At 43.4% G+C, this 15340-nt stretch overlaps 1 protein-coding gene across 1 annotated transcript in view; it reads right to left on the bottom strand.

The window, feature by feature from the left end:
* UTP6 (UTP6 small subunit processome component) overlaps positions 1-15013 on the bottom strand; it is a 30125-nt gene extending 15112 nt beyond the window's left edge. Inside the window, 7 exon segments of the mRNA XM_032211383.1 lie at positions 1691-1809; positions 2661-2724; positions 3419-3466; positions 5321-5413; positions 5500-5541; positions 10078-10162; positions 14827-15013. Of these exon segments, the coding sequence (XP_032067274.1) occupies positions 1691-1809; positions 2661-2724; positions 3419-3466; positions 5321-5413; positions 5500-5541; positions 10078-10162; positions 14827-14918 (543 nt within the window). The 5' untranslated portion in view covers positions 14919-15013.
* Positions 15014-15340: the final 327 nt, after the last annotated feature.

The following is a 15340-nucleotide window of genomic DNA, read 5'->3' on the forward strand; positions in this document are numbered from 1 at the left end:
CAGGAAAGCCATTTGCACAATATGCAATAATTGTTCTCACCATTAACCTGAATGCTTCCACTTGACAAGTTAAATTAATAAGTAACACAGAGAGGAGAATATTTCCACTAACAATGATTTCTTACTAAATCTATGTTTGCTTGCTCAAATTCTTTCTTCTTTCCCTTTGCTTTTCTACATGCTCAGCTCCATTCTAAATACTAGGAAAGGACACAGCAAAAGAAAAAGGGAAGGGAAAAGAAAGAAAATGGGGAAGGGGAAGAGAATTAATAATGTATCAAGATATTCAACATTACAAAGAACACAATCATAGCTTCCTGGTTAAAAAGCAGCCCTTATTAATACTGTGCTTAAAGCACTGTTAAATAGTTATGCCACAGGATATTTGTATCCTGTAACTAACCAAGTCGCATCCTTTAACAATGAGTGCAAGGACTCAAAATTATATATGCACCCCAGCACACATTTTGTCTTGATTAATTAGGTCAGTTTTGTGGACTGCCTCTCTTTCTCCAACTACTGTCATTTAACCAGAAAAAGCCTTCAGAAAAAATAATATAATTGAAAGATAGGAATACATCATTGGAATTTACTGCTGCCAATAGCCTGCCATATATGGACAGTGTACATGGTGTTCAAATGTTAAGAGCATGAAGACAACCTGACAACATAACTCCAAATGCAAATGTGTTGTCTTTTGGTTGGTGGGATTTTTAAAAAAAACTAACATTTCTTCTGCATTTCCATTAGGCAAAGAAAAACATGGTTTCTCCCCCCTCATTTTTGCTAAAAAATATATTTTTTTCATTATACGTATAGCAGCTACTAGCATTACCTAACCATTACTGAGGCAATATAAGGTGTGTGTCTCTATTAGTACTATATTGGAAGAGCAATGATCGGATAATTGTCAAAAATACTCTCAAGCTGCTGATGAAAAATGGCACTGAAGAACCTCTGGGTGACTTTGGGCCAATCACTTTCCTCTCAACCCAACTCACAGCACAGACCTGTTGTGGGGAAAATAGGAGATGGAAGGGGGACTGTTATATTTGCCACCTTGAGTTGTATAAGAAAAAAAAGTGGGATGAATTTTTTTTTTTAATCTACCTCTTTTTCTCCTGAAACATATAAGCATAGAGGAAGTCCTCCTTAGTGACTGCAACTGGTACTGGCAACTCTGCCATTAAATGATGTGGGTTGCTAAGCAAAACATCATATGACCAAACTTGCCACATTACTTATGCTGTGATCGTTAAACAAATCACCCACATTACCACAACTTGTGTTTTTACTACCATTGACTTTATTTGTCAGAAGACATTTATGAAACATACAAATAGTGCTCACATGACCATGGGGCACGGTGATGGTGGTAAATGCCCACCACTTGTGAAGCGTCTGAACCTTGATCACATGACCACAGGGACGTTGTAACGGTCGTGGATGTGAGGTCATAAAGTTGCTTTTTCAGTGCTGTGGTAACTTTGAACAACTGCTAAACAAGGCAGTTAAGCAAGGTCTACCTCTACACCCAAGAACACCTTGTAATCTATAACTCAAAGATAAAATTTCCCAGCAAAGATGAACAACCCTGATGATATTTTATTCTTCGTGACAAGGAACAGATCATCGTATTTCTCCTATACGTTACTGCAGAGAGAGAAGGGAGGGAGAACCACCTGCCTACCTCTTGATAAAGTTTAGGAGAGTCAGGATGGAAACGCAATGCACGAAGGAACAACTGCCGAGCACTTTCTGATGACAGGCGGTCTTCCATCTCCCATTTTGCAGCCATGATCCACAAAGCTGATCAAAGAGACAGAAAAGATTATAGAAGACAGCCAATACAAGAATGGGGCATCAAATTAGAGATCAACCCAAAAAGAAATGCTTAATCTTTGCTATTTACAACAGCCAAGCCAGCATGGCCAAGGAAGAGGAAAGTTGTAACTCAGCAATGTGGGAAAGTCAGAGGTTCCTATTCCGTGCTAGATAATGTTACTATGATTCCTAGACAAAATGATGCATTGTATATCCAATATCATATTTCAGCATGGGTCATGTCTTTCATTTTCATAACACTTGAAATATATTCATGTCAAGCCTCTTCTGCAAAAGCTAGAATTATCAAAAATTCCCATTATGTGTGTGTCTGTATGTGTCTAAAAAATGTGAAATTAAACCACATTTAAAACAATATAGGTAGTCCTTGACTTATGGCTGGTCACTTAGCAACCATTAAAAGTTACAACGGACCACCCCAAAAGATACTTACAATCCAGTTCCAAAGTTTGCAGCATCCCACGATCACATGGCTATAAATTACCGCAGATTTGTCAAAAACTAGCGTTAACTTCCAGTTTGCAGCAAAAAAAGCCCCATGGCGAACAATACATTTTGCTTAATGACCACAGCATTCACTTAATAAAACTGCCACAAAAACATATTAGAACATTGGGTCTAGTTCTATAATCTGCTTTATGACCATAGGTAGGCTTCATTATGGTCACAAGTTGAGGCCTAACTGTAATTAAAAACATATCAGAAAAACCTCTCAGATATCCTCAACTTCATCAGCCAAATTCTGTTTAAATTCTGTTAATTAAAAAGATTTGTGCTTCTTGCAAGAACTATGAACATGAAGATAACCCATGTACCTGGTTTGTTGGGATGAAGGGCTAACATGGAAGAAAACACCTTGCTCAACTGTATTTTCTTGTTCTATAAGGAAACAGAAACCTGATTGTAGTTATGCATTTCAATATGAAACCAAATTATTTTCACCGCAGAGGACTTGAATTTTGTTGATCTAACAAGAGTAGAGACAGATGCAAGCCTTCGAAGGATTGAAGCAAGGATTGAACTCACTATATCTACATTTTCCATAATTAAGATTGGGAATGGTTGGGAATAATTAAATAGCACTAAATTTGGAAAGTAAAAGAAACAATATCCCTATTCACCCAGAAATGTACATATTCTCTTCCTTCACCCAGAAATGTACATATTCTCTTCCTTCTTGGCAGATTGTATGGGTTAATTGACTTAGCTTAATTAACAAACAAACCAATTTTGATTCTACAATTTTCATATGGCAAAGATTCTACGGCAATACTTGATATAATTTCCAGAAGGGTAAAAGGAATACTTCACTAACAGCGCAAGTCCCATAAATGGAGTATCAAAATTAAGTATTTTGTCCTGAATGACTATTTTGCCCACACCTGATGGTTTTGCTTCCTGCCCTTAACTAATTCCTCTGGAGAGCCAAAACATTTTATACTGCAAATGCTACATTCAAGCTGCATATTCCAATAAATGGGACAGTGCACCGCTGTATAAAAAAATTAAAAGGAGGAAGCTCAGTTCAAATAATAAAATACAAGCTGATTACAATAAAATTATATCCACTCACCCATTCCTTGCAAAATGCAATATGAGACAGCCACAGCTGAAGGTCATCCTGTTGGAGCAAGAGAAAGGGAAAAGGAATCAGCTGAGAACTCATGACCACTCGTTCATTCCAATGCTCTCTAGATCATCAGGAACTGGGAGGAAAAGAAGCAAACCAAGCAAGCATTTAGAAATGGGAGGTGTCTATGCAGATGTAAGTAGTCCTCAGCTTACTTCCATTTGTTCAGGGACCATTCAAAATTAGTGGTGCTGAAAAAATGAAAGCATCATCAATATTCAAAGCTCCAGCCCCTGCTATCACACAATCACGATCCACTATAGCACCCTGCTTGTGATTATAACCTCACAGGGAACTGTGTGATCACCATTTGCAACCTTCCCTGCCAGCTTCTGATAAGCAAAGTCAATGGAGAAGCCAACAGGAAAGGTCACAAATCCCTCTGGTAAGTCTGTGTGGCCTGCAGTGGGTCTCCCAAACCCTCCCCCAGCCTCCCTTGACCCACAGGCAGCCTATGCTGGGCTTCTCCAGTCCTTCACCAATATCCCTTGACTCCTGTGTGGCCTATGCCATGCCTCCCAAATTCACTCCACCTTCCCGCAATCTTACCTGGGACTCCCACCACTTTCTTTGCACCCTAGGAGAGAAAAACGTGCCGCTACCTAGGATTGAACTCTTAACCTTCCAAATGGGAGGTGGGAGTCTTTACCATTAGGCCACTATGCTGCTCATGGAAAATGTCTAACAATGTTTACAATCTATATAGAAGTTGCTGTACTTTTAAGGCTTCTCTTCCATGCTTCACCCAGGTCTTGCTGGAAGGCAACCAATGTCATGTAACACTCTACAAAACTTCTAGATGAGATTAAACTGCAGTTTCCATCGCTCCTGTCATTCTGGAGGGGGAGAGGAGAATATGGCAATTGAGACCAGGATTGACCCCACTAAGTGATGTAATCCAGGAAGTCCCAGTTGCCATTGTCACCCCAAGACATGCAGGATGTTAAGTGGAAAGCAATGGGAATCCCAGGTAAGAAGCATGGGAATGCACACCCCCCCCAGGTGGAGGAGGTCCTGTGTTGGTCTCATGTAAATTGGGGAAGGGGGATGCAACAGTGGTGCGCAAGCACAAGGAGGCCAAGGGAAGAAATGTGAGATCTACACTAGTGCAAGGAGGCCAATGGAAAGAGGCATAGCAGAATGCGCAGGAAAGCAAAGGGGGAATTGCCAGAGCAACTTGCAAATTTCCCTGTCCGCCTTCCCATTGATTTTGCTTGTGGGAAACTGGCAGGGAAGGTTGCAAATGGTGATCATATGACTGCAGGGCACTGCAACTATTGTAAGCACGATTTGATTGAAAACATCTGGACCAGTCGCAAATACCACTTGTTCATTCACAACTTTAAACAGTAATTGAATGAGTGACTTGTAAGCAAGGACTAGCTATATACCTGTATTATCCCATGTCATATATTTTATAATGAAAAACAAGAAATTCAGTACTAAAAACTAGATACAGCCATTTAGCAGCTACCTTGTTTAGCAATTGTTCACAACTACAATGATAATAACAAAAAAATAATCATTTTTCTGACCAATGAGCGTACTTACTTTCTGACCAAATTTCATGTGTCTGCCAATAACACACACTGGTGAGCTGTACAAGAAAACTTTATCTAAATGTGACCTCAAGAACCAGCCTTTGCAGCCTCTCTTTTTCTCTGCAATGTATTCGCTTAACAACAATTTTGTTTCTGAGATAAGAAATTAATTTCAATCACTAAACATGGAGAGAGTGCACTTGCTGAATTTTGATTCATACATAAAGAAATGACTCTATTTGCTTATTTTTAATAGCATCCAAAAATTAGAAAAAAGCAATTTCTGCAATAGCAATAGGTTTACCTTCCATTTTGTTGTAGCACGCTTGAAAACGCCATGGATTCTTTGCACAATTGAATATTCAATCTCTTCTTTCTTAAACGAATATCCAATGCGCTAAAGGAAAAGAACAGAGCTGTCATGGGTACAGATTTTAAAATCTCCATACGCTTTTTCAAATGATCAGTCCCTGGATAACTTACCAGTCTTCGTGTCTTAATCAGTTCCAAGAGGTTGATTTCATACTGCGAGAAAAAAAGATCAACAATAATTCAAGAATTACCATGCTGAATAGATTGTCACTGCCAAGCTTTACATTTTTAGCATTTCTTGAATGCATAACAGCTACAAGTGAAGCACATTGCCAATAACGGTTCCACCACAAATCCGCGAAGCCCTTATCCGCAGAGACATAAGCGCGAAGACTAATTCGCGCCGTTCTAAGCGCTAAGGAAAAACGCGACCCTACCGCGATGACATAATCGCGGAGGGCAAATTCGCGCATTCCCAAGCACTCAGTACCCTAAACCTAACCCTAAACCTAACCCTAACGCTAAATCTAACGGTAAACCTAACCCTAAACCTAACCCTAAAACAAACCCCTAAACCTAATCCTAACCCTTACCTTAATTGAAGTCGGCTTTCTGCCGTGGCGCCGTTTTAAAGCGCCCTTCTGTTGCCGCGCTGTTGTCGCAGTGGTGATGACGTCGCGGCTTTAGCGCCGCGATTTTATCACCGCGATTTTGACGAGCACGGTTTTGTCGTGCCACGGCCAATAACACAAGCAATTAATCAAGAATTACTCTAATCCCCCATCCAATAAATTAATAGCAAAGTAATTTTTGAATGCTCATTCTTAGGCAGCCAAGTACTATCTGTTGTGGCCCGTCAGCAGCCAGCAGAGCTGGCAGCAGATTCAGGCAGTGAGGAGGTTGGGGAGGAACATGGGCCAGTCCTGGAGTCTGGGGAAGGCTTTTACAAGTGCTCTGTGTTGGAGGCAGAGATGGGGCCAGGGCTGTCCGACAGTTATCAGCTGCCTTCACAGTCAGACATCAGTGAGGCAGATGAACAGCTGGAGCCTGTTCCCAGTGTGCACATGTGCAGAGTTGTCAGGAAAAGGGAACAGGTGAAGAACAGGGGTCGACTTGGGAATAAGGCCACAGGTGACAATGAATGGCCCCTTCCAGAGGGAAAAGAAGAAGAGCGAAAGGGGAGTGGAGTTTGCAGGAAACAATTAGTTCACTTAATTGGTTTGTAACTTTCTGAGACTCTTTGACAAGTTTTGCAGATATCAGCCTGTCAGCTGTCTAAGCCAAATACTGTCTGTGACTAAATCCTCCCTTGAAAGATTTGTTGGATGTAAGTGAGCAGAATTTACAGTAAATTAATAAAAGGGGTTTTTGTCTGAACCAGGAGCTTGCTTCATGCTCTTGGGAAGCCTCGGTCAGAACAATATCCACACTAATGAAGGTATTTGCAAGATGGAGAGAAGCCCAAGATTTACTGTCCTGATCTTTCCTGGCCAGTACTAATACCATTTGGGAAACCCCAAAGTTTGCAGAAGGCTAAGAAGTAAATGGAATGAGGGGATCAACCAGCAGTCTCAAAAGATACTATGTGATCAACAGCCTGATCAAAAGTACAGGTAGTCAACTTACAACAGTTCATTTAATGACCATTCAAAATTACAACGGCACTGAAATAAGTGACTTACAATCGTTTTTCACACTTCTGACTGTTGCAGCATTCCCCATGGTCACATGATTTACACTGGGATACTTGACAACTGGTTCATATTTATGACGGTCGCAGTGACTGGGGTCATGCGAACACTTTTTTGCAACCTTCTGACAAGCAGAGAGAATGAGGAAGCCAGATTCACTTAACAACCATGTTACCGTACTAATTTAACAACTGCAGTGATTCACTTAATAAATGTGGCAAGAAAAGTTGTAAAGTGGGGCAAAGCTCACTTAACAACATGAATTTTGGGCTCAATTGTGATCGTAAGTTGAAGACCACCTGTAATTCACACTGTAAGATGTAGTTGTTACCCCCATTTATAATCATTCAGAATTCTAAAATAAAGAAGTGTAACAATTCAGCTTATATTGAATTGTATTGTTTGGATTTCAGGCTTGCCACATTTTCTACTGTGGGAAAATGGGAGGGGGGATTATACAGAGTATGGGTGATATGTAGCCATAACAAAATTCCTTTTCAGAAAGTCAAGGTCGCCTTGTCCCTGCACCTGGACGGATGTGGATGGAAGGACTCTTCCTTCGTGGCAATTATTTACTAGACCATGTGATGGGCTTCTGCGTGTTGGGGCAGGGTCTTGAACTTTCAACTGAGAAGGTTTCAAATTTGGGTTTTCCCAGATGTGCCAATATGACATCTCTAATAAAATGGAACTTTGAGGAAAGTCAAACCTCGGAGTCTTCTTTTGTTGGGGGTGTTACTTGGAACCCTGACATTGTTCAGGTTACTCACCTGCTTAGATCCCCATGCTTTGTTTGTTTTATTACATTTATATACTGTCCATGTCCCCAAGAGATTCTCTACTTAACAGATTCTCCAAAGGGGAGGTAAGGGAGAAGATAATAAGGTCTACCCATCATTCCCTGGCAGGCAAGTTTTGCTCTGCTTTCCTCAATCTACTTCCATCAGTCTGCAGCGTGGCTCATTTGTATGAATGGATGTACATTTTCTGTATTCCTCTCCTAATAAGTATATTTAATGTAATACCATTTTATCCAATTAATAATCTGTTAGGCCTGCCACATCTCAAATAATCTATTTTGTATAAGGAAGGATCATAGCTGAGTGACAAGTAATCTCTTCATAAACTCCCAGTGAAATACCTCTAGGTAGGACTGAAAGTCTGGAGAATAGTAACATTAAGCAATATTCAGCAAAGTAGGCCAACGGTTTGGTTGGGTGGAGGTTTCTTACATTTTTCACACACCTTCAGATCTTGCTGAATTTCAAACAGTCCTAGCAAATGTGGAATTTGGAATTCAATAAAAATCTGATGGGTCACACATTACCCATTCTAATATAGTTGCTTTCTCCTACCTCCTATCTTCATGGGTGTACAGATAATCCTCACAACCACAACTGAGCCAAAAATTTATGTTGCTAAGTGACACATTTGTTAACTGAGTTTGGCCCCATTTTACAATCTTTCTTGCCATAATTGTGAAGTGGCACACTGTTAGTATCACAGTTGTCAAGTGAATCTGGCTTCCCCATTGATTTTGCTTGTCAGTAGGTTGCAAAATGTGATCACGTGACCTTGGGACACAGCAACAGTCTTAAAGCATGAACCAGTTGCCAAGCACCTGAATTTTGATCGCAGGACTCTGGGGATGCTGCAGTGGTCATAAGTGTGAAAAATGGTCATAAGTGATTATGAGCCCTGATGACGCAGTGGTTAGAATGCAGTACCGCCGGATACTACTGCTGATTGCCTGCAATTTGGCAGTTCAAATCTCACCAGGCTGAAGGTTGACTCAGCCTTCCAGCCTTCCGAGGTGAGTAAAATGAGGACCCAGATTGTTGGGGACAATAGGCTGATTCTATAAACCAGTTAGAGAGGGCTGTAAAGCACTGTGAAGCGGTATATAAGTCTAAGTGCTGTTGCTGTCACTTTTTTCAGTGCCACTGTATCTTCAAATGGTCACTAAGTGAACTGATGTAAGTCAAGGACTACCGGTATAGAGCCCTCATCAATTATTCACAAAATTTGCTTTTAGAGGGCAGGAGGCAACATTCCCTCTAATTTCTGACAAACCAAGCATTTGTGCACAAATCTATGAACCGGCACTGAAGATATAGAACTTTGTTGCAGCAAAGATCAGCAAAGTTATGAATACCACAAAATTGAGATTGGAGTCATTTGCCTTAACATCCTAATGACAGAATGCAATAGAATTCTGAAATAGGTCAGAACAAACAGATATTGCAGATTATGCAAAAAAATCCATCTAAATCTAGAGCTGACAATTTGGGATATAGAGTCTCCTGTATGAGCAGGTGGTTGGACTAGAAGACCCCAAGGTCCCTTCTATATCCGTTATTCTGTGATTGATATAGGTAGTCCTCAACTCACAACCATTTATTTAATGACCATTCAAAGTTACAATGGCAGTGCAAAAAGTGAAATTTTTACACTTACAACTGTTGCAGCATTCCCAATCAAAATTCAGGTGCCTGGCAACTGGCATGTATTTATAATACTTGCACAGGTCATGTGATCAACATTAATCTTCCCAGCCAGCTTTGGACAAGATTCTCTTAACAACTGCAGTGATTTGCTTAACAACTGTGACAAAAATTTTCTAAAATGAGATACAACTTACTTAACACCTTCCTTGCTTAGGAAAATAAATGTTGGGCTCAATTGTGGTCATAAATTGAGGACTACCCGTATGCATTCTCCCTACTGAGTGCCAAACTTCTAACTTAAAAAAAAGTCATGCAAAATAGTCTGAATTTACAATAGTTCCTTATTTTCCTAAAATCTCATGAAATGTAATTGATTTCAAATATGTTTTCTATTTTCAAAAATTTAAATGCTTTGGGAGGTTCCTGTGACATATCTGAACTAATGGAAAGTTTACCTTTCCCCTAAGTAACATTTTATCGCATCCCATTGCAGGTTCACTTTAAGAAAGAAACAATTTGAAGTAGTTAGTGGCAGAATAAACAATGTATCATAGATGCATTCATATCAACAGATAAAAATACACAGAAAAAGATCTGTGTGAGAAAACTACCTGTATATAACTAATGAAGTCTTTCTTGTGAAGTGCTCTCCGCTGTATCTTATATTCAAGAGCTGAGACCTTCTTAATGACAGCCCTGCAAAAATAAAGGCAGAATCCTTTCGTTAGGTTAGGTTTATTGGATTTATATGCCGCCCTTCTCCCAAGGACTCAGGGCGGCGTACAACATAAAACACATATTACAAAAATTAAAAGGGACATTAAATAAAGTATCCAAAAAAACCCCAATTGATATTTACAATAAAAATTTAAAAATTAAATTAAAATTAACAACTAAATTAATCCTATATTTTATTCTATTCAGGCCAGCCCAGCTTGCTGAAAAACCCAACTTTTTAGGGTGCGTCGGAAGGATCGAAGGTCGGGGATTATGCGAAGCTCCGGGGGCAGCTCATTCCAGAGGGAAGGCACTCCCACAGAGAAGGCTCTCCCCCTGGGGGTCATTAGCCGACACTGTCTGGCTGATAGCACCCTGAGGAGGCCAACTCTGTGGGATCGCACTGGACAGTGGGAGGCTACTGGTGGCAGTAGGTGGTCTCACAGGTACCCTGGGCCTAAGCCATGGAGTGCTTTAAAGGTCATAATTAGAACGTTACAGTAGTCCAGGCGAGAAAGGACGAGGGCATGAGTGACTGTGCAGAGCATCCCGATCCAGAAAGGGGTGCAACTGACATATCAGGCGAACCTGGTAAAAGGCCCCCCTGGTCACGGCCGTCAGGTGTTCCTCTAAACTAAGCCGCGTATCCAGGAGGACGCCCAGATTGTGGGCCCTCTCTGAGGGGGCTAAAATTTCTCCCTCTATCATCAAAGATGGTACAAGATGCACAAATCGGGATAATGGAAACCACAGCCACTAAGTCTTGGAGGGATTGAGCTTGAGCCTGTTCCTCCCCATCCAGATCCGCACAGCCTCCAGGCATCGGGACATCACATCGAGGGCATCGTTTGGGTGGTTTGGGGTAGAGATGAAAAGTTGGGTATCATCAGCATATTGATGATACCGTACCCCAAAACCACGGATGATCTCACCCAGTGGTTTCATATATATGTTGAACAGGAGGGGTGAGAGAACCGACCCCTGGGGCACCCCACAAGTGATGCGCCTCGGGATCAATCCCTGTCCTCCCGTCAACACGAACAGCGACCGATCCGACAGGTAGGAGGAGAACCACCACAAAACAGTGCCCCCCCACTCCCACCCACCCACCCACCCGAGTCATCACAGTAGGATACCATGGTCAATGGTATCGAAAGCCGCCAAGAGATCTAATAGGACCAGGACAGAGGAGCAGCCCCTGTTCCAGGCCCGCCAGAGATCACCGCCAGAAACCCGACTGAAACGGATCCAGGTAGGCAGCTTCATCCAGGTACTGGGGAAACTGATGTGCTACCACACTCTCGACAACCTTCGCTACAAAGCGAAGGTTGGAGACCGGACGATAGTTGGCTAAAGAAGCTGGGTCCAGGAAAGGCTTCTGAAGGAGGGGCCTCACCATCGCCTCCTTTAAGGCGGTGGGAAAGAACCCTTCTCTCAATGAAGCGTTGGTAATCGCCTGGAGCCAGCCTCGTGTCACCTCCCGGGAAGCTGAAACTAACCAAGAGGGACATGGGTCCAGCACACAAGTGGCAGCACTGAGTCTCCCCATAATCCTGCCCATGCCCTCGGGGGTCACAGGGTCAAACTCATCCCAGATAGTCTCCACAAGATTCATCCCCGTCAACTCGCCCAAATCTACCCAGTCAGAGTCCAAACCTGTCCGAATCCGAGCGATTTTATCCTGCAGATACTGAACAAATTCTTCAGCCCTACCCTGCAAGCGGTCTTTCCCAGTTCCTTGGTTAAGTAAGAAGCGGGTCACCCTAAACAGGGCGGCTGGGCAGTTATCTGCAGTCGCGATAAGAGCGGAAAAATGTTGCCGTTTTGCTGCTTTTATCGCCACTAAATAGGATTTAATATGAATTCTTACTAGTGTTCGATCAGGTTCGGACCAGCTGGCCCTCCAACCACTCTCTAGGCGTCTTTTCCGGCGTTTCATCTCCCGGAGCTCCTCGGTAAACCAGGGATCGACACCGGGTCAGAGGCCGCAAAGGCACAACGCGGTCCAAGACCCCAGTGGCCACCCTATCCCAGGCTTCCACTAGGGCTTTGGTCGAGCTGTGAGCAAGGGATTCAGGAAAAGTCTCAAGCTCCAACAGAAACCTTTCAGAGTCCATCAGGCGCCTGGGGTGGAACCATCTAGTTGGTTCCACCTCTCTGCAGCAAAGGGTAGCAGTATGGTAGTCAAGCCTAATGAGGAAATGATCAGACCATGACAAGGATTGGATAGAAATATCCCCTAAATCTAGATCATTCATTCACTGCCCAGAGACAAAAATCAGGTCGAGCGTGTGTCCCATGTTATGGTGGGGTCTTGAATTAACTGAGTTAGGTTCATAGCCATCATGGAAGCCATGAACTCCCAAGCTGATTTGGATGTCTCGCCAATGGAAGGCAGATTGAAATCCCCCAGGATCATCAGCCTGGGGAAAACAACCGCCAATCCAGCTAACACATTCAGCAGTTCCGATGAAAGGTAGCAGGGAGACAGGTACGTAACAAAAAGGCCCACCTGAACTCCAAGGCCCCATTTCACAAAAAGGGTCTCACACCCGCCTGAGGCACAGTGACCTCCTGAGGTCCGAGACTTCCCCTAATAACTGCCACCACCCCTCCCACCCCTGTCCTGGGCTCTCAGCTGGTGAAATGTCCGGAAGCCTGGTGGGCATAATTCACCAAGGGGAACACCCCCCTCATGGCTCAACCAGGCCATAATGCATGCCAGGTCTGCTCTACCCTCTTGTATGAGGTTGTAAATGAGGGGAACCTTATGCACCACAGACCTGGCGTTAACCGACACCAGCCTGAGACCAGGATCCTGTAATCCCGAGCACCCGGGGGTGCAAGAAGGGCAATGAGGGTCGGAACGCGCGATCGCTCTTAAACAGCAAACCCGATCCCCCAAACATAATTTGGCCCTCGGCCCCCACCATATCTGCCTCTCCCACAAACATTAGAGATGGTAAACCCCCCAATGGAATGGCTTAATGTCTCACCCGGAATCCCAACCCTTCCCAGCACTCCCACCCCGTGCCCATTAGTTAGCTCTGGCCTGTGCCCTGGCAGACTCCCCCTCCCCCCAAAGCTTGTATGAGCCATCTGGATCAAACACCCCTCCCCTTAAAATTTGATTTAAAAACCCCTGTAAGAAATCCCTAAGAAGTCTCTTCTTCGCATGCCTCCTCTCGGGATCCCAAGATCCGTCATTAATAAAGTGTCTTGATAGGCAAGAAGGCCATCCCCAGGAAAGGGGGGGTTCCCGAAGGGAGTAAAGTTCTGTTGCAGTATAAAATAGAGGAGAGTGTGGCATCAACCAAACGGGATGACATCATGGGGAGATGGAACAGGGAGATGACATGTCCGGGGGAGGGGGGGGGAGCCGACAGTGTTCGTAAATTCTGATTTATATTAATAGCAGTTTTAACTGTTCTGTCGTGTCTGATTTTTGGCAACTTTATAGGCAAATGCTCTCCATGCGCCCCTGTCAAGCACAGCTTCTTTCAATTGTTTGAGTTGATGGATTTTTTTTAATGCCACCAATTACCCTAGACAAGTTGTGGCATAATATAGGTGGAAGATGGAAGGGTATCCACATATAAATACAGGCAGTCCTTGACTTACAATAGTTCATTTTGTGACTGTTCAAAATTACAATAGCACTGAAAAAAGTGACATGTCTGTTCACCCTTACCGTGACCCGTCAAAACCGCGCTCGACTAAGCCGCGCCTGATTAAACTGTGTCGCTGACGTAATCAACAGGGCGACAACAGCCAGCGCGGAGAAAGAAGGGCGCTTTAAATAGCGCTTTGAAAGCAAGCCGATTCAACTTAAGGTAAGGGTTAGGTTTAGGGTTAGCTTTAGGGTTAGGTTTAGGGATAGGTTAAGGGTTAGGGTTAGGTTTAGGGTTAGGTTAAGGGTTAGGTTTAGGTTTAGGATTAGGTTTAGGGGGGTTAGGTTTAGGTTTAGGTGTTAATTTTAGGTTTAGGGTTTACAGCGTGCTTCTGTCTCCGCGCTGTTGTCGCTCTGTTGATGACGTCAGCGACGCGGTTTAGTCGGGCGCGGTTTAGTTGGGCGCGGTTTTGTGGTGGAACCCACCCTTACAACTATTGCAACCTCCCCATAGTCATGTGATTCAAGTGCTTGGCAACTGGTTCATATTTATGACCATTTCAGGGGACACTGTGACCATCTTTTGTGACCTTCTGACAAGCTAAGTCCCTGGGGAAGCCAGATTCACTTAACAACAGTCTTGCTAACTTAACAACTGCTGTGACTCCCTTAACAATTGTGGCAAGCAAGGTCATAAAATGCGGCAAAACTCACTTAACAAGTGCCTCACTTAGCAACCGAAATTTGCGGTTCAATTGTGGCCCTAAGTCGAGGACCACCTGTATATGGAGGACTTTTAGGATGTCCGGCAAGAAGCCTCCATTAAAGTGATCTTATGCCTTTGTATTGGGACTAAAAGAAATGATAATCCACCTGGAAGACACAAGATTGGAGAAGAGGGTATAAAGCCACCCTTGTGATGGTTTATTCTTAATCAGAAAGATTCCTTCTCCGCTCCCCCCAAATCATGCTTTCTTCCCACCCTTCCCTAGGTACTGTGAACGCCCCTCTTCCACAGACCTCCGCTTTTTACCTGACTTCCTTACGAGTGAACAGCCCGACTCTCTCCAACTGCTCTAGCTCCGGGATTCGGTCCTCGATGCGTTCTTCGATCCTCTCAGCCATAACCAGCAAGAAGCGAGCTGCGTAGCCCTACACAGAACCAAAACCCACGTGGACCGCTCGCCCTCCGCTTCCTGTAGCGATCGACTAGCTACCTCGAAGGGCCGGACCGCTCCTTACCCTTCCGTCTAAAAGCGGCGCGGGATCTACGGTGCTTCCACCTTGCGGCCCCTGGAATAATTGCAGCCTTTCTGGTTTCGGACGGGGAAAAAAATATCAGAGATACGCCGTCTGTGCTGCATGTCTGGCTATATAAGTTATTAGGAAAAAGAAAAAAATACTTGTTGCAAAGAATGGCACTAAAATTCGAAATGGGAACAACCCAGCTTTACCTTCCAGGGTCTGTTATCTGTTTGGGATGGAGAGTTTCGCGGTCCCACCAGGGCTTGAATTTGAGACTTTCTCTGTACTATTAATAGAATTGA

Source organism: Thamnophis elegans, chromosome 2 (assembly GCF_009769535.1).
Source record: "Thamnophis elegans isolate rThaEle1 chromosome 2, rThaEle1.pri, whole genome shotgun sequence".
In the NCBI taxonomy this organism is placed as follows: Eukaryota; Metazoa; Chordata; class Lepidosauria; order Squamata; family Colubridae; genus Thamnophis; species Thamnophis elegans.